The sequence below is a fragment of the Thalassophryne amazonica genome, chromosome 12, assembly GCF_902500255.1.
Source record: "Thalassophryne amazonica chromosome 12, fThaAma1.1, whole genome shotgun sequence".
NCBI classification, from domain to species: Eukaryota; Metazoa; Chordata; class Actinopteri; order Batrachoidiformes; family Batrachoididae; genus Thalassophryne; species Thalassophryne amazonica.
The window spans coordinates 59,083,700-59,102,752 of NC_047114.1; the positions used below are offsets into that span (position 1 = coordinate 59,083,700).

Below are 19,053 nucleotides of genomic sequence, written 5' to 3' on the forward strand. Positions count from 1 at the left end.
AATAGATTTTTGCTGGTTATTGGTGGTCTGGGAGCAGGCACCGTCTCTATGGGGATGGGGTAATGAGGGGATGGCAGGGGGAGAGAAGCTGCAGAGAGGTGTGTAAGACTACAACTCTGCTTCCTGGTCCCAACCCTGGATAGTCACGGTTTGGAGGATTTAAGAAAATTGGCAAGATTTCTAGAAATGAGAGCTGCTCCATCGAAAGAGGGATGGATGCCATCTCTCCTAACAAGACCAGGTTTTCCCCAGAAGCTTTGCCAATTATCTATGAAGCCCACCTCATTTTTTGGACACCACTCAGACAGCCAGTAATTCAGGGAGAACATGCGGCTAAACATGTCACTCCCGGTCCGACTGGGGAGGGGCCCAGAGAAAACTACAGAGTCCGACATTGTTTTTGCAAAGTTACACACAATTCAATATTAATTTTAGTGACCTCCGATTGGCGTAACCGGGTGTCATTACTGCCGACGTGAATTACAATCTTACCAAATTTACGCTTAGCCTTAGCCAGCAGTTTCAAATTTCCATCAATGTCGCCTGCTCTGGCCCCCGGAAGACAATTGACTATGGTTGCTGGTGTCGCTAACTTCACATTTCTCAAAACAGAGTCGCCAATAACCAGAGTTTGTTCCTCGGCGGGTGTGTCGCCGAGTGGGGAAAAACGGTTAGAGATGTGAACGGGTTGGCGGTGTACACGGGGCTTCTGTTTAGGACTACGCTTCCTCCTCACAGTCACCCAGTCGGCCTGCTTTCCCGGCTGCTCGGGATCTGCTGGAGGGGAACTAACGGCGGCTAAGCTACCTTGGTCCGCACCGACTACAGAGGCCTGGCTAGCTGTAGGATTTTTCAAGGTGCGGAGCCGAGTCTCCAATTCGCCCAGCCTGGCCTCCAAAGCTACGAATAAGCTACACTTATTACAAGTACCATTACTGCTAAAGGAAGCCGAGGAATAACTTAACATTTCACACCCAGAGCAGAAAAGTGCCGGAGAAACAGAAGCCGCCATGCTAAACCAGCTAAGAGCTAGTAGCTGCGCTAAGCTAGCGGATTCCTAAAAACACACAAAGTGAATAATGTGTAAATAATTTTAGAGGTGATTCAGCAGAGGGAGTGCTTTAGTTAAGGCAAGTGAAGATTACACTGTGAAACAAATCGTTATCTAGTTAACTAGATCAATCTAACTGCGCATTAAACAGCTAACAGATACAGCAAAACACCGCTGTGCTCCAGAACAGGAAGTGATACAATACCGTAGTGCGAGCCAGCCACCGGTAGAGGCAGCTTGTAGTCTTTTGTGGTAGTTGTGGACGAGGCTCTCTGATAGTAAAGCTGCCACTGAATATGTCTTGGACTTTATTTACATTAATTACAAAGAAATACAAACAGTATGGTACTTTATGGTAAATCTGCATGAGTAGACAGTTCTCAAAAACTGAGTGACTGTGCAAGAACGAGAAGCGTGAGGAAAGCCACCAATACACCCAGACAACCCAGGAGAAGTTATGGGCTTATGTGGCTGTGATTGGAAAAATTGTGCACATTGAAAAAAAAAAATCTGCCAGGGTATGTAAACCTTTGAACTGTATATATATATATATATATATATATATATATATATATATATATATATATATACACACATATATATGTGTGTGTGTGTGTATGTGTCAAGATGTGAAAAAGGTAATTTCTTCAAAAAAAATAAACATTTCCCAAATCTCATTATGAACTCTTGCCTTTGCTCATTTCACCCTCTCACTGCCTTACAATTTCAACACATCATTTCATTGCCTCAGGTCTTTATTTTCTACTCATTACTCAGTCTACTTACCACAGAGTTTTTGCAATGACTTTTCAGAGTAAGTTTCACGGTCGCAGCCCTTTCCAATATGACTTGTTTGTAGCTCAACCATAGCTTTTACCCCAGACAAGGGCTCTCCACATGTTTCCAAATGCATCTTGGGAAACAGCTGTTTGCTTCCAGTTCCTGGCTCATAGTCGACACGCTTGTTCCAACCTATAAAGATCAAAATCATTTTAGTAGTTTGGAAAAGTAAATTAATCATGTTATGCAGTTAAACAGAGAGGACATGCATCTATGTTAGTCTTTTTCCAAAATGGATGAATTTCATTTTATCCCTCAAAATTCTACTCACATAATGACAACCTGAAAAAAGATTATTTTTTTATTTTTGCAAAAAAAAAAAGAAAAAAAAGAAAAAAAAAGAATATATATATATATAAACAAACTAAGAAATCACATAGTATATCCAGGATGTCTCTGCTCATTCCTGCTTTCATGTTTCCCTCAATGTGACTCGTCTCCCAGTTCCTGCCGCTGAAAAACATCCGCACAGCATTATGCTGCCACCACCATGCTTCACTCTAGGGATGGTGCCTGGTTTCCTCCAAACATGACATCCTTCATTCACACCAAAGAGTTCAATCTTTGTCTCATCAGACCAGAGAATTTTGTTGCTCACGGTTTGAGAGTCCTTCAGGTGCCTTTTGCCAAAACCCAGGCGGGCTGCCATGTGCCTTTTACTAAAGAGTGGCTTCCGTCTGGCCACTCTACCATATAGGCCTGATTGGTGGAAAATTGCAGAGATGGTTGTCCTTCTGGAAGGTTCTCCTCTCTCTATAGAGGAATGCTGCAGCTCTGAGAGTGACCATCGGGTTCTTGGTCACCTCACTGACTAAGGCGTTCACCCCTGATCACTCAGTTTAGACGGACAGCCACCTCTAGGCAGAGTCCTGGTGGATCTGAACTTCCTCCATTTATGGATGATGGAGGCCACTGTGCTCACTGGGACCTTCAAAGCAGCAGAAATGTTTCTGTACCCTTCCCCAGATTTCAAGACAATCCTGTTTTGGAGGACTACAGACCTTTGACTTCATGCTTGGTTTGTGCTCTGACATGCCCCTGTCAACTGTGGGACCTTATGTCTTATATGTAGATAGGTGTGCCTTTCTAAATCTTGTCCAATCAACTTATCCCAGGTGGACTCCCAAATAAGCTCTAGAAACAAATAAGGCTGCAACATTAAAAAATGTGGAAAAAGTGCAGCGCTATGAATACTTTCTAGATGCACAGCATCCTTTGAAAAGCACCAATGGTCCGCAGGACCGACATAATAGTGATTTAAAATTATTTATTTATTTATTTATTTTCTCATGAGATAGAAGAAAAAAATCATATCAATTTTACTGCCCTAGAACCTGAGGCAATAAAATCAGGGTGATACAAATCTTAAAATAGGGCGATACAAAAAAACAATGAAAATACCAGGCTTTGTATCGCCCCACTTTTCATCCAATCAGGAGCACCCATTTCTCAGCCCCACCAATGACACAACCCCATTTTGTGTTACCCTGGAGACAAGTGCAGGATTCTGATACAGGATCCAGAACATTTCATTCAACCAAGATGTTTGATCAAGGTGAGAGAGTTTTAGCCTCCCTAGCAGGGAGAATTCTACAACTTGAGTCTCATACTGAAGTTGTGAGACATCAGTAAAGAGAACACTCATGACTTTATAGAGAGACATAAGAACATTCCAAAATTTACATATTTACATGATTTACCTGCGTTATTCATCCTACATGATACATGTGCATGATTATTGTTCTTTATTTTTGTTGTAATGTGCAATAAATATCTTATTACGTGTATGTTTACAGACAATTATATATATATATATATATATATATATATATATATATATATATATATATGTATATTCACACACATGCTTACATGGTGTACTTTAAAAAGAGAAGCATAACAAAGTTACAAAATAAAATCAGGTAATTACATAACTAAAAACATGAACCATGTGAAAAATAGAATACGAGGGCTGTCCATAAAGTATAGGTCCTTTTTATTTTTTTCAAAAACTATATGGATTTCATTCATATGTTTTTACGTCAGACACGCATGAACCCTCGTGCGCATGCATGAGTTTTTCCACGCCTGTCGGTGACGTCATTCGCCTGTGAGCACTCCTTGTGGGAGGAGTCGTCCAGCCCCTCATCGGAATTCCTTTGTCTGAGAAGTTGCTGAGAGACTGGCGCTTTGTTTGATCAAAATTTTTTCTAAACCTGTGAGACACATCGAAGTGGACATGGTTCGAAAAATTAAGCTGGTTTTCAGTGAAAATTTTAACGGCTGATGAGAGATTTTGAGGTGACACTGTCGCTTTAAGGACTTCCCACGGTGCGAGACGTCGCGCTGTGCTCTCAGGCAGCGTCATCAGCCTGTTTCAAGCTGAAAACCTCCACATTTCAGGCTCTATTGATCCAGGACGTCGTGAGAGAACAGAGAAGTTTCAGAAGAAGTCGGTTTCAGCATTTTGTCCGGATATTCCACTGTTAAAGGAGATTTTTTTAATGAAAGACGTGCGGACGGGTCCGCGCGTTGGGACGCAGCCGGCGCGGAGCGGCGGCACAGGAAAAACACCTCCGTGTTGATAACCATTTGTAAAATCCGGGCGGCTTTTGATGGCTTTCAGTGGAGTGAGTATATGAGAAATTGTTTAACAGCTGGACATGTTCCAACTTGTCCTTAAGGCTTCCAACAGAGGTGTTTTTCCTGTGCCGCCGCACCGCGTCGGCTGCGTCCCGACGTGTGGACCCGTCCGCACGTCTTTCATTAAAAAAATCTCCTTTAACAGTGGAATATCCGGATAAAATGCTGAAACCGACTTCTTCTGAAACGTCTCTGTTCTCTCATGACGTCCTGGATCAATAGAGCCTGAAATGTGGAGGTTTTCAGCTTGAAACAGGCTGATGACGCCGCCTGAGAGCGGTGTGCGACATCTCGCACTGTGGGAAGTCCTGAAAGCGACAGTGTCACCTCAAAATCTCTCATCAGCCGTTAAAATTTTCACTGAAAACCAGCTTAATTTTTCGAACCATGTCCAATTTTGATCAAACAAAGCGCCAGTCTCTCAGCAACTTCTCAGACAAAGGAATTCCGACGAGGGGCTGGACGACTCCTCCCACAAGGAGTGCTCACAGGCGAATGACGTCACCGACAGGCGTGGAAAAACTCACGCATGCGCACGAGGGTTCAAGCATGTCTGACGTAAAAACATATGAATGAAATCCATATAGTTTTTGAAAAAAATAAAAAGGACCTATACTTTATGGACAGACCTTGTATATAGCTAATTTAAAAAATTAATAAAACCATTCATTTACACATATTTGTAACAACATTAATCTGAGTTTATCACGTGTAAAACCCTTAATATTAACAATATTTGCATATAAAACAGAGAGGAGTTCCTCTATTTGGCCAACAACTGGAGTACTCTGTACATACTTGCTGTAAAAACACCTTTTAAAAGCAGAGTAATGAAACTTTAGTTCTGTATCACATCTGTATCACAGTCATCTGATTTCGCTATAACAGACAGATTTGAATTTAATATACTATTTCTGTCTAATGAGCCTTATTTGCCAGTGTAATAAAACCATAGGTACAACCTGGGGCCAGAATTGATATACATCAAAATGTTCTGTTAAGACACTTTTTACGGTTATGTTTTCACCACTGGTTGGTTTGTTTGTTTGTTTGTCTGGTTGTGAACAGCCTGTAACCCACAATTTTTCATATATCATTATGACATTTTTAGAGGAGTCATTCATAATAGGCAAGAACTGAATACATTTTCAAGGTCATAGGTCAAATTCCTGATGAAGTTTGATCCAGATCTGATCTGGATTTTTGATTTTGTGGGCATGTAAGTTTAACATTTAAAATCCCATTTAATATATATTTTGCATTTTTATCTTAAACAAATGTGCCCCAATCACTCTCATATTTGAAAGTGAGGTGCAGACCGGCACTCTATTGCCTGACAAAGTTTGATCCAGATCTGATCCGGATTGTGGATTCTGTGGACATTTGAATTTAATATTGAAAAGCCCATTTGGTGTACATTTTGCATTATATCTCATTCAAAAGTGCCTCAGTCACTCATTTTTTGACAATGAGGTGCAAACTGGCACTCTCAATGAATTGACTAAGTTAGATCTGCATCTGATCCGTATTGCAGATTGAGGAGATATTTGATTTTAACACTGAAAAGCCCTTTTGATTTATATTTTGTATTATATTTTAGCCTATGAAAAGCCACTTCTAGCAGGACTTCCATTGTGACATTTTTTTTTCAATGTAAAAATTTCTATTCTAAACATTAAGACAAATCATTACTGTACTCCTTAATAGTAATTTTGTCCCTTTCCTCCTTTCCTTCATTGCATTACATTTCTTTCTCTTCTCTTTCTTCCTGCTTTAACTCAGCCCACCTCTGTCTCTGTCTTCCTCTTTCATTGCTGTGTGAGCATGACTGTGGAGCTTCTGTCAATGCTGACAGGTAAAGCAGCAGTGGAGACAATGGAGATGGTTTGGTTTGAATGCCAAGCTGCTAGTGTGTTAAAGAAAAAATAAATAAATAAATACAGTCAACTTCCCCCCTGGAGGTTTGTGTCAGGCATTCTGGTTTTCTCAGGAGACAGTCACCTTAAAATAGGATAGAATTTCCTTAAGGGAAAGAAGGTGCTCTCAAAAAGTGCAATGCATATAATACTGCAGCCTACCTCAATCTAAACGGTATAACTTATTATGTATACGTATTTCAATAAGATATCATCGAATCCTTGATTTCAAATAAAAAACATTCTTTGCCTCTCTAACCTTCCCATTCAGGTTTGCAGACCGGTTTGACATCAATATGCACAGCAGCGTCCTCTGTTGCCCTCTTCTGCCCACAGTCAAAGGCTGTCACCATTATGTTGTAGCTCTGCCGCTTGTCGTAACTCAGACGCTCTGTGTTTCGGATGTTACCTGAAGGAAACAAAAGCAAAGATCACATGATTTTAAAACATGTCTTCTTCTTCTTCTTCTTCTTTCGGTTACTTCCATTAGGGGTCGCCACAACAGATCAATCATTTTTGTCTCACCCTGTTCTCTGCATCTTTCTCTGTCACTCCAACCACCCGCATGTCCTTCCTCAGCACATCCATAAACCTCTTCTTTGGCCTCCCTCTTCTCCTTCTGCCTTGTGGCTCCATTCTCAGCATCCTTCTCCCTATATACCCTGGGTCCCTCCTCTGCATGTCCAAACCATCTCAATCTCACTTCTTTGACTTTGTCTCCAAACTGTCCCACCTGATTTGTCCCTCTGATATGTTTATTCCTAATCCTTTTCATTCTCGTTACTCCCAAAGAGAATCACAACATCTTCAGCTCTGCCACCTCCAGCTCTGCCTCCTCTCTTTTTGTTAGTGCCACCGTCTCTAAGGTGCACAAGATAGCTGGTCTCATTACGGTCTTGTAAACATTCCCCTTCACCTTTGCAGATATTCTTCTGTCACAAATCACTCATGCCACCTTTCTCCACCCACTCCACCCTGTCTTTACTCTCTTCTTCACCTCTCTACCACACCTTCCATTACTTTGGACAGTTGACCCCAAATGTTTTAACTCATCTACTTTCACCACTTCTACTCCTCGTAACCACACTATTCCACTAGACTCTCTCATTCACACACATGTACTCATTCTTTCTCCTGACATTCATTCCTCTGCTCTCCACAGCATATCTCCACCTTTCCAGGCTGCAATCAGCCTGCTTTCTACTCTCACTACAGGTCACAATGTCATCCGCAAACATCATAGTCTATAGAGATTTCGGTCAAAAAAAAAATGAGGTGGGCTTCATAGATAATTGGCAAAGCTTCTGGGGAAAACCTGGTCTTGTTAGGAGAGACGGCATCCATCCCACTTTGGATGGAGCAGCTCTCATTTCTAGAAATCTGGCCAATTTTCTTAAATCCTCCAAACCATGACTATCCAGGGTTGGGACCAGGAAGCAGAGTTGTAGTCTTACACACCTCTCTGCAGCTTCTCTCCTCCTGCCATCCCCTCATTACCCCATCCCCGTAGAGACGGTGCCTGCTCCCAGACCACCAATAACCAGTAAAAATCTATTTAAGCATAAAAATTCAAAAAGAAAAAATAATATAGGACCTTCAACTGCACCACAGACTAAAACAGTTAAATGTGGTCTATTAAACATTAGGTCTCTCTCTTCTAAGTCCCTGTTAGTAAATTATATAATAATTGATCAACATATTGATTTATTCTGCCTTACAGAAACCTGGTTACAGCAGGATGAATATGTTAGTTTAAATGAGTCAACACCCCCGAGTCACACTAACTGCCAGAACGCTCGTAGCACAGTCCGAGGCGGAGGATTAGCAGCAATCTTCCATTCCAGCTTATTAATTAATCAAAAACCCAGACAGAGCTTTAATTCATTTGAAAGCTTGACTCTTAGACTTGTCCATCCAAATTGGAAGTCCCAAAAACCAGTTTTATTTGTTATTATCTATCGTCCACCTGGTCATTACTGTGAGTTTCTCTGTGAATTTTCAGACCTTTTGTCTGACTTAGTGCTTAGCTCAGATAAGATAATTATAGTGGGCGATTTTAACATCCACACAGATGCTGAGAATGACAGCCTCAACACTGCATTTAATCTATTATTAGACTCTATCGGCTTTGCTCAAAAAGTAAATGAGTCCACCCACCACTTTAATCATATTTTAGATCTTGTTCTGACTTATGGTATGGAAATAGAAGACTTAACAGTATTCCCTGAAAACTCCCTTTTGTCTGATCATTTTTTAATAACATTTACATTTACCCTGATGGACTGCCCTGCAGTGGGGAATAAGTTTCATTACACTAGAAGTCTTTCAGAAAGCGCTGTAACTAGGTTTAAGGATATGATTCCTTCTTTATGTTCTCTAATGTCATATACCAACACAGAGCAGAGTAGCTACCTAAACTCTGTAAGGGAGTTAGAGTATCTTGTCAATAGTTTTACATCCTCATTGAAGACAACTTTGGATGCTGTAGCTCCTCTGAAAAAGAGAGCTTTAAATCAGAAGTGTCTGACTCCGTGGTATAACTCACAAACTCGTAGCTTAAAGCTGATAACCCGTAAGTTGGAGAGGAAATGGCGTCTCACTAATTTAGAAGATCTTCACTTAGCCTGGAAAAAGAGTTTGTTGCTCTATAAGAAAGTCCTTCGTGAAGCTAGGACATCTTTCTACTCATCACTAATTGAAGAAAATAAGAACAACCCCAGGTTTCTTTTCAGCACTGTAGCCAGGCTGACAAAGAGTCAGAGCTCTATTGAGCTGAGTATTCCATTAACTTTAACTAGTAATGACTTCATGACTTTCTTTGCTAACAAAATTTTGACTATTAGAGAAAAAATTACTCATAACCATCCCAAAGATGTATCGTTATCTTTGGCTGCTTTCAGTGATGCCGGTATTTGGTTAGACTCTTTCTCTCCGATTGTTCTGTCTGAGTTATTTTCATTAGTTACTTCATCCAAACCATCAACATGCTTATTAGACCCCATTCCTGCCAGGCTGCTCAAGGAAGTCCTACCATTATTTAATGCTTCAATCTTAAATATGATCAATCTATCTTTGTTAGTTGGTTATGTACCACAGGCCTTTAAGGTGGCAGTAATTAAACCATTACTTAAAAAGCCATCACTTGACCCAGCTATCTTAGCTAATTATAGGCCAATCTCCAACCTTCCTTTTCTCTCAAAGATTCTTGAGAGGGTAGTTGTAAAACAGCTAACTGATCACCTGCAGAGGAATGGTCTATTTGAAGAGTTTCAGTCAGGTTTTAGAATTCATCATAGTACAGAAACAGCATTAGTGAAGGTTACAAATGATCTTCTTATGGCTTCGGACAGTGGACTTATCTCTGTGCTTGTTCTGTTGGACCTCAGTGCTGCTTTTGATACTGTTGACCATAAAATTTTATTACAGAGATTAGAGCATGTCATAGGTATTAAAGGCATTGCGCTGCGGTGGTTTGAATCATATTTGTCTAATAGATTACAGTTTGTTCATGTAAATGGGGAATCTTCTTCACAGACTAAAGTTAATTATGGAGTTCCACAAGGTTCTGTGCTAGGACCAATTTTATTCACTTTATACATGCTTCCCTTGGGCAGTATTATTAGACGGTATTGCTTAAATTTTCATTGTTACGCAGATGATACCCAGCTTTATCTATCCATGAAGCCAGAGGATACGCACCAATTAGCTAAACTGCAGGATTGTCTTACAGACATAAAGACATGGATGACCTCTAATTTCCTGCTTTTAAACTCAGATAAAACTGAAGTTATTGTACTTGGCCCCACAAATCTTAGAAGCATGGTGTCTAACCAGATCGTTACTCTGGATGGCATTTCCCTGATCTCTAGTAATACTGTGAGAAATCTTGGAGTTATTTTTGATCAGGATATGTCATTCAAAGCGCATATTAAACAAATATGTAGGACTGCCTTTTTGCATTTACGCAATATCTCTAAAATCAGAAAGGTCTTGTCTCAGAGTGATGCTGAAAAAGTAATTCATGCATTTATTTCCTCTAGGCTGGACTATTGTAATTCATTATTATCAGGTTGTCCTAAAAGTTCCCTAAAAAGCCTTCAGTTGGTTCAGAATGCTGCAGCTAGAGTACTGACGGGGACTAGCAGGAGAGAGCATATCTCACCCGTGTTGGCCTCCCTTCATTGGCTTCCTGTTAATGCTAGAATAGAATTTAAAATTCTTCTTCTTACTTATAAGGTTTTGAATAATCAGGTCCCATCTTATCTTAGGGACCTCGTAGTACCATATTACCCCATTAGAGCGCTTCGCTCTCAGACTGCGGGCTTACTTATAGTTCCTAGGGTTTGTAAGAGTAGAATGGGAGGCAGAGCCTTCAGCTTTCAGGCTCCTCTCCTGTGGAACCAGCTCCCAATTCAGATCAGGGAGACAGATACCCTCTCTACTTTTAAGATTAGGCTTAAAACTTTCCTTTTCGCTAAGGCTTATAGTTAGGGCTGGATCGGGTGACCCTGGACCATCCCTTGGTTATGTTGCTTTAGACGTAGACTGTGTTTCATAATTATTGTATGGCCTTGCCTTGCAATGTGGAGCGCCTTGGGGCAACTGTTTGTTGTGATTTGGCGCTATACAAGAAAAAAGTTGATTGATTGATTGATTGATTGATTAGCTCAGATAAGATAATTATAGTGGGTGATTTTAACATCCACACAGATGTTGAGAATGACAGCCTCAACACTGTATTTAATCTATTATTAGACTCAATTGGCTTTGCTCAAAATGTAAATGAGTCCACCCACCACTTTAATCATATGTTAGATCTTGTTCTGACTTATGGTATGGAAATTGAAGACTTAACAGTATTCCCTGAAAACTCCCTTCTGTCTGATCATTTCTTAATAACATTTACATTTACACTGATGGACTACCCAGCAGTGGGGAATAAGTTTCATTACACTAGAAGTCTTTCAGAAAGCGCTGTAACTAGGTTTAAGGATATGATTCCTTCTTTATGTTCTCTAATGCCATATACCAAAACAGTGCAGAGTAGCTACCTAAACTCTGTAAGTGAGATAGAGTATCTCGTCAATAGTTTTACATCCTCATTGAAGACAACTTTGGATGCTGTAGCTCCTCTGAAAAAGAGAGCTTTAAATCAGAAGTGCCTGACTCCGTGGTATAACTCACAAACTCGCAGTTTAAAGCAGATAACCCGTAAGTTGGAGAGGAAATGGCATCTCACTAATTTAGAAGATCTTCACTTAGCCTGGAAAAAGAGTCTGTTGCTCTATAAAAAAAGCCCTCCGTAAAGCTAGGACATCTTACTACTCATCACTAATTGAAGAAAATAAGAACAACCCCAGGTTTCTTTTCAGCACTGTAGCCAGGCTGACAAAGAGTCAGAGCTCTACTGAGCCGAGTATTCCTTTAACTTTAACTAGTAATGACTTCATTACTTTCTTTGCTAATAAAATTTTAACTATTAGAGAAAAAATTACTCATAACCATCCCAAAGACGTATCGTTATCTTTGGCTGCTTTCAGTGATGCCGGTATTTGGTTAGACTCTTTCTCTCCGATTGTTCTGAGTTATTTTCATTAGTTACTTCCTCCAAACCATCAACATGTCTATTAGACCCCATTCCTAGCAGGCTGCTTAAGGAAGCCCTACCATTAATTAATGCTTCTATCTTAAATCTGATCAATCTATCTTTATTAGTTGGCTATGTACCACAGGCTTTTAAGGTGGCAGTAATTAAACCATTACTTAAAAAGCCATCACTTGACCCAGCTATCTTAGCTAATTATAGGCCAATCTCCAACCTTCCTTTTCTCTCAAAAATTCTTGAAAGGGTAGTTGTAAAACAGCTAACTGATCATCTGCAGAGGAATGGTCTATTTGAAGAGTTTCAGTCAGGGTTTAGAATTCATCATAGTACATAAACAGCATTAGTGAAGGTTACAAATGATCTTCTTATGGCCTCAGACAGTGGACTCATCTCTGTGCTTGTTCTGTTAGACCTCAGTGCTGCTTTTGATACTGTTGACCATAAAATTTTATTACAGAGATTAGAGCATGCCATAGGTATTAAAGGCACTGCGCTGCGGTGGTTTGAATCATATTTATCTAATAGATTACAATTTGTTCATGTAAATGGGGAATCTTCTTCACAGACTAAGGTTAATTATGGAGTTCCACAAGGTTCTGTGCTAGGACCAATTTTATTCACTTTATACATGTTTCCCTTAGGCAGTATTATTAGACGGCATTGCTTAAATTTTCATTGTTATGCAGATGATACCCAGCTTTATCTATCCATGAAGCCAGAGGACACACACCAATTAGCTAAACTGCAGGATTGTCTTACAGACATAAAGACATGGATGACCTCTAATTTCCTGCTTTTAAACTCAGATAAAACTGAAGTTATTGTACTTGGCCCCACAAATCTTAGAAACATGGTGTCTAACCAGATCCTTACTCTGGATGGCATTACCCTGACCTCTAGTAATACTGTGAGAAATCTTGGAGTCATTTTTGATCAGGATATGTCATTCAATGCGCATATTAAACAAATATGTAGGACTGCTTTTTTGCATTTGCGCAATATCTCTAAAATTAGAAAGGTCTTGTCTCAGAGTGATGCTGAAAAACTAATTCATGCATCCTCTAGGCTGGACTATTGTAATTCATTATTATCAGGTTGTCCTAAAAGTTCCCTGAAAAGCCTTCAGTTAATTCAAAATGCTGCAGCTAGAGTACTAACGGGGACTAGAAGGAGAGAGCATATCTCACCCATGTTGGCCTCTCTTCATTGGCTTCCTGTTAATTCTAGAATAGAATTTAAAATTCTTCTTCTTACTTATAAGGTTTTGAATAATCAGGTCCCATCTTATCTTAGGGACCTCATAGTACCATATCACCCCAATAGAGCGCTTCGCTCTCAGACTGCAGGCTTACTTGTAGTTCCTAGGGTTTGTAAGAGTAGAATGGGAGGCAGAGCCTTCAGCTTTCAGGCTCCTCTCCTGTGGAACCAGCTCCCAATTCAGATCAGGGAGACAGACACCCTCTCTACTTTTAAGATTAGGCTTAAAACTTTCCTTTTTGCTAAAGCTTATAGTTAGGGCTGGATCAGGTGACCCTGAACCATCCCTTAGTTATGCTGCTATAGACTTAGACTGCTGGGGGGTTCCCATGATGCACTGAGTGTTTCTTTCTCTTTTTGCTCTGTATGCACCACTCTGCATTTAATCATTAGTGATTGATCTCTGCTCCCCTCCACAGCATGTCTTTTTCCTGGTTCTCTCCCTCAGCCCCAACCAGTCCCAGCAGAAGACTGCCCCTCCCTGAGCCTGGTTCTGCTGGAGGTTTCTTCCTGTTAAAAGGGAGTTTTTCCTTCCCACTGTTGCCAAGTGCTTGCTCACAGGGGGTCGTTTTGACCGTTGGGGTTTTTCCGTAATTATTGTATGGCCTTGCCTTACAATATAAAGTGTCTTGGGGCAACTGTTGTGATTTGGCGCTATATAAATAAAATTGATTTGATTTGATCTCATACGTCAACCTGTCCATCACCACTGTGAAGAAAGAAAGGACTCAGAGCTGATCCTTGAAGGATCCTTGAAGGTATCTTCTGGCTGGCCATATTTATTTGGCACAGTTTAACACCTGCAGCACAGAAGTATGTACAATAACCAGCAGTGGCCTTGGTGGCCACCAGGTCTAGGCTTTGTTAATTAAAGAACCTGATAAAGAAGTTAATTTCAACTTACAGAGGGGGAAATAAGTATTAGATCCACTGTCAATTTTGCAGGTTTTCCCACCTACAAAGAATGGAGAGGTCTGTAATTTTTATTGTAGGTACACTTCAACTGTGAGAGACAGAATCTAAAAAAAAAAAAAAAAAAAAAAAAATCCAGAAAATCACATTGTATGATTTTTAAATAAGTAATTTGCATTTTATTGCATGAAATAAGTATTTGAGCCCCTACCAACCAGCAAGAATTCTGGCTCTCACAGACCTACTAATTTTTCTTTAAGAAGCTCTCCTATTCTGCACTCTTTACCTGTATTAATTGCACCTGTTTGAACTTGTTACCTGTATAAAATACACCTGTGCACGCACTCAGTCAATCACACTCCAACCTATCCACCATGTCCAAGACCAAAGAGCTGTAGACCTGCACAAGGCTGAGATGGACTACAGGACAATAGGCAAGCAGCTTGGTGAGAAGACAAAAACTGTTATGATTATTTATTAGAAAGTGGAAGAAACACAAGATGACTGTCAATCTACCTCAGTCTGGGATTCCATGCAAGATCTCACTTCGTGGGGTAAGGATGATTCTAAGAAAGCTCAGTACGTCCCCCTGACCAGGTACATCACGTGGAGGTACGTGACACCGGTGGGAAATATCCACGTGGAACAAGAGGTGAAGCTCTTAACAGACACAGAATATTTTACGTCCACTAATGCTTCAGCTGAACTTTGCTGTTTCTTTTTTCTCCCTTGTTTCAGAAGCCATAACTGGCTTCTAGTGTTAGCGGAGGTTAGCCTGTAAGCTCGCCGTCGTGTTGATAATCATTCGAGTACATTTGTTTATTGAAGCTGCTGTCAATGAAGAAATTCATCAAATGTAAATGAAGAAATTCATCAAAATATCAATGTAAATTGTGAAGGTGTTTTGCTTCTTTCATTATCCAACCACCTCAAGTTCCAAGTGCTGTTTTCTAAGCAAGGCGGAAAGAATTGTACGGCGGAAGGAATTGCACGTGACACCGGCCCATGCCTAGTCTCTACACGAAAACATCAATACATGGCATCAGGTACAGATGACATTGTCAGGATTGTTAGGTGTTATATAACACATTCCCCGAGCAGAGGGAGTCTGGTCTGCTTGAGGTTTCTTACTCAAATTATCAGAGGGAGTTCTTCCTTACCACTGTCGCCTGTGTGCTTGCTCTGGGGGTTGATAAGGTTAGACCTCACTTGTGTGACGTGCCTTGAGGCAACTTTGTTGTGATTTGGCGCTATATAAATGAAATAAATTGAATTAATTAAATTAAAACAAATAATTAATGTGTTTTCATTCATCCAATGCAAATAATATTTCATGAGATGAAAGGTGGAATATTCCATTCAACTTGGCTCTGTTGGGGAAAGTGTAATGCATGGACCCACAACAGGGGGCGTAAATGAACGGTCAATAGATAAACCAATAAATACAATTTATTGCAGCAAATGTGCACAACAGGTCAAATACTGCTTTTAGTCAGTTAATCACAAAATACAACAGGTGACATGTGGGCAGGCCCGAGGGTAGGAGACGCCTATCCAGAGAAGAGCCGGGGCCCACAAGGTTCCACCGCCAACGGAGACCTGCAGTACGCCGAAGTCGCCAAGTCCTGAGTCCCCAGGTGGCCTCTGCTTCCAGCTGTCAGATCCGGTACTGCTGGCAGGAACAAAAACAGGTTAATGGTGGGTGTGTGGACACCCAGTAAGCAGTCAGCAAAAAATAACAGTTCCTTCCTGAGGGAAAATCCACCACTCCCAGAAACAGGAACGCTGAGAACATGCAGTACCAATAGTATACTTAAAGTTCAGGAAAGTGAGGAGTGGGAAACGCCAACTCCCTCCAACCTCCACAAACCCAGCTCCAAGCTGCGAGCATACAAAGGTTACGACTACAAACTCAGTAGCAAATAATGTGCGAACGGCACAGAAACGGCTGAGAGGTTACCTGTGAGGTAAGCTGATATCTCGGCAGAGATGTGGTGTCTCCTCCAGGCTTTTATGGTGATGCTGATGGTGATTGCTGACAGCTGTCAGTCCTGGCTCCTGGATGGCAACTGTGCCCTCTGGTGCCTGAAACCCGACAACAGGCAGGGCGCCCTCTGACGTTGGCCAGCAGTACCTCCGACAACAGGCAGGGCACCCTCTGGCGTTGGCCAGCAGTACCTCCTCTTCGGCCTCTTCTGGCGCCCGACCAGGCTTGTCGGGGTGTCGCTGGTAGAACTCGGCCAGGAGGGCTGGATCTAGGATGAAGCTCCTCTTCACCCAGGAGCGTTCTTCAGGTCCGTAACCCTCCCAGTCCACCAGATACTGGAGACCCCGACCCCTCCGGCGAATATCCAGGAGCTTGCGGACTGTCCACGCAGGCTCGCCGTCGATGATGCGGGCAGGAGGCGGCGCTGGTCCGGGGGTGCAAAGGTCCGAGGTGTGATATGGTTTGAGCTTGGAGACATGAAAAACTGGATGGATCCACAGTGAAGCTGGGAGTTTCAGCTTCACTGCGGCTGGACTGATGATTTTGGCAAGCTTGAATGGTCCGATATATCTGTCCATCAGTTTTGGTGACTCCGTGTTGAGCGGGATGTTCTTTGTAGACAGCCAGACCTCCTGCCTGGGCTGATATTCTGGGGCCGGGGCGCGTCGGCGGTCTGCATGGCTCGTCGCCCTCGTCCGGGCTTTCAGCAGGGCAGAGCGGGCTGTTCGCCACACCCGACGGCACCTCCTGAGGTGGGCCTGGACCGAGGGAACCCTGACCTCTCCCTCCACAGCCGGAAACAATGGGGGCTGGTACCCCAAACACGCTTCGAAAGGGGAGAGGCCGGTTGCAGACGAGACTTGGCTGTTATGAGTGTACTCGATCCAGGCCAGATGTTGACTCCAGGCCGTCGGGTGCGCAGATGTCACACTTCACAAGGCCTGTTCCAGCTCCTGATTGGCCGGCTCTGCCTGTCCGTTGGTCTGAGGGTGGTACCCGGACGAAAGGCTCACGGTGGCCCCCAGTTCCCTACAGAAACTCCTCCAGACTTGCGAAGAAAACTGGGGACCACGATCCGAGACGATGTTCGCAGGGATACCATGCAGACGTACGACGTGGTGGACCAGGAGGTCTGCAGTCTCCTGGGCCGTCGGGAGCTTCGGGAGGGCCATGAAGTGGGCCGCCTTGAAGAACCGGTCCACTATCGTCAGGATGGTTGTCATTCCCTGGGATGCAGGGAGACCCGTGACAAAGTCCAGGCCGATGTGGGACCAGGGGCAACGAGGCACTGGCAGCGGCTGGAGGAATCCCTTCTCTGATTGGTGTACTGCCTTGCCCCTGGCACAGGTGGTACAGGCCCGGACATACTCCCGGACGTCGGCTTCCATAGACGCCAACCAGAACCGCTGCCGGACAACTGCCACAGTCCTTTGCACCCCTGGATGGCAGGTGAGCTTAGAACCGTGACAGAAGTCCAAAACTGCAGTCCTAGCGTCTGGTGGGACGTACAAACGGTTTGATGGTCCACCGCCGGGGTCCGGGTGACGCATCAGGGCCTCCCTGACGATGTTCTCCACGTCCCATGTCAGTGTGGTGACGATAGTGGACTCCGGGATGATGTTTTCAGGTGGATCCGACAGCTCCATTTTGACTTCTTCTTCATGCACCCGGGACAGTGCATCTGACCGCTGGTTCTTGGTCCCGGGGTGATAGGTGATCCTGAAGTCAAAACGTCCAACAAATAGAGACCAACGGGCTTGCCTGGGGTTCAGACACTTAGCGGTCCGAATATACTCCAGGTTCCGATGGTCAGTGAAAACCATGAATGGAACCACAGCTCCCTCCAACAAGTGTCTCAACTCCTCCAGGGCCTCCTTCACCGCCAGGAGCTCCCGATTGCCAACATCATAATTCCGCTCTGCCGGGGTCAGCCTGCGGGAGAAATAGGCACAGGGGTGGAGAACCTTATTGGACTCCCCGCTCTGGGACAGCACGGCTCCTATCCCTGAGTCAGAGGCATCTACTTCCACAACAAACTGGCGGCTATGATCGGGCTGCACCAGAACCGGCGTTTCAACTCCCTAAACGCGGCTTCACACCGATCCGACTAGGTGAAGGGAACTTTTGGGGAGGTCAGGGCTGTAAGGGGACCAACAACCTGACTATAGCCCTTGATAAACCTCTGATAGAAATTAGCGAAGCCGAGGAACTGTTGCAGCTTCATACGGCTTGCCGGTTGGGGCCAATCTCTCACCGCCGCTACCCTGGCCGGATCGGGTGCGACGGAGTTGGAGGAGATGATGAACCCCAGGAAGGACAAAGAAGTATGGTGGAACTTGCACTTCTCGCCCTTCACAAACAGCCGGTTCTCTAACAACCACTGCAGGACCTGACGTACATGCTTCACATGAGTCTCAGGATCCGGGGAGAAGATGAGGATATCGTCTAGGTATACGAAGATGAACCGATGCAGGAAGTCCTGCAAGACGTCATTTACCAATGCTTGGAACGTCGCGGGGGCGTTAGTGAGGCCGAACGGCATGACCAGGTACTCAAAGTGACCTAACGGGGTGTTAAATGCCGTCTTCCATTCGTCTCCCTTCCGGATCCGAACCAGGTGATACGCATTCCTAAGATCCAACTTTGTAAAGATTTTGGCTCCATGCAGGGGCGTGAACACTGAATCCAACAGAGGCAACGGGTATCGGTTGTGAACCGTAATCTCGTTCAACCCTCTGTAATCAATGCATGGACGGAGACCACCGTCCGCCGTCCTTCTTGCCCATGAAAAAGAAACCTGCACCTAACGGGGAGGAAGAGTTCTGGATCAACCCGGCAGCTA

The 19,053-nt window shown here is 43.2% G+C and overlaps 1 protein-coding gene across 1 annotated transcript in view; it reads right to left on the reverse strand.

Annotated features, from left to right (window-relative positions):
• LOC117521133 (calsyntenin-2-like) overlaps positions 1-19,053 on the reverse strand; it is a 604,232-nt gene that overhangs the window by 120,116 nt on the left and 465,063 nt on the right. The window contains exons 6-7 of the mRNA XM_034182465.1: positions 6,710-6,859; positions 1,838-2,023 (exon numbers count right to left, since the gene is read on the reverse strand). Of these exons, the coding sequence (XP_034038356.1) occupies positions 1,838-2,023; positions 6,710-6,859 (336 nt within the window). The remainder of the gene's footprint in view (positions 1-1,837; positions 2,024-6,709; positions 6,860-19,053) is intronic.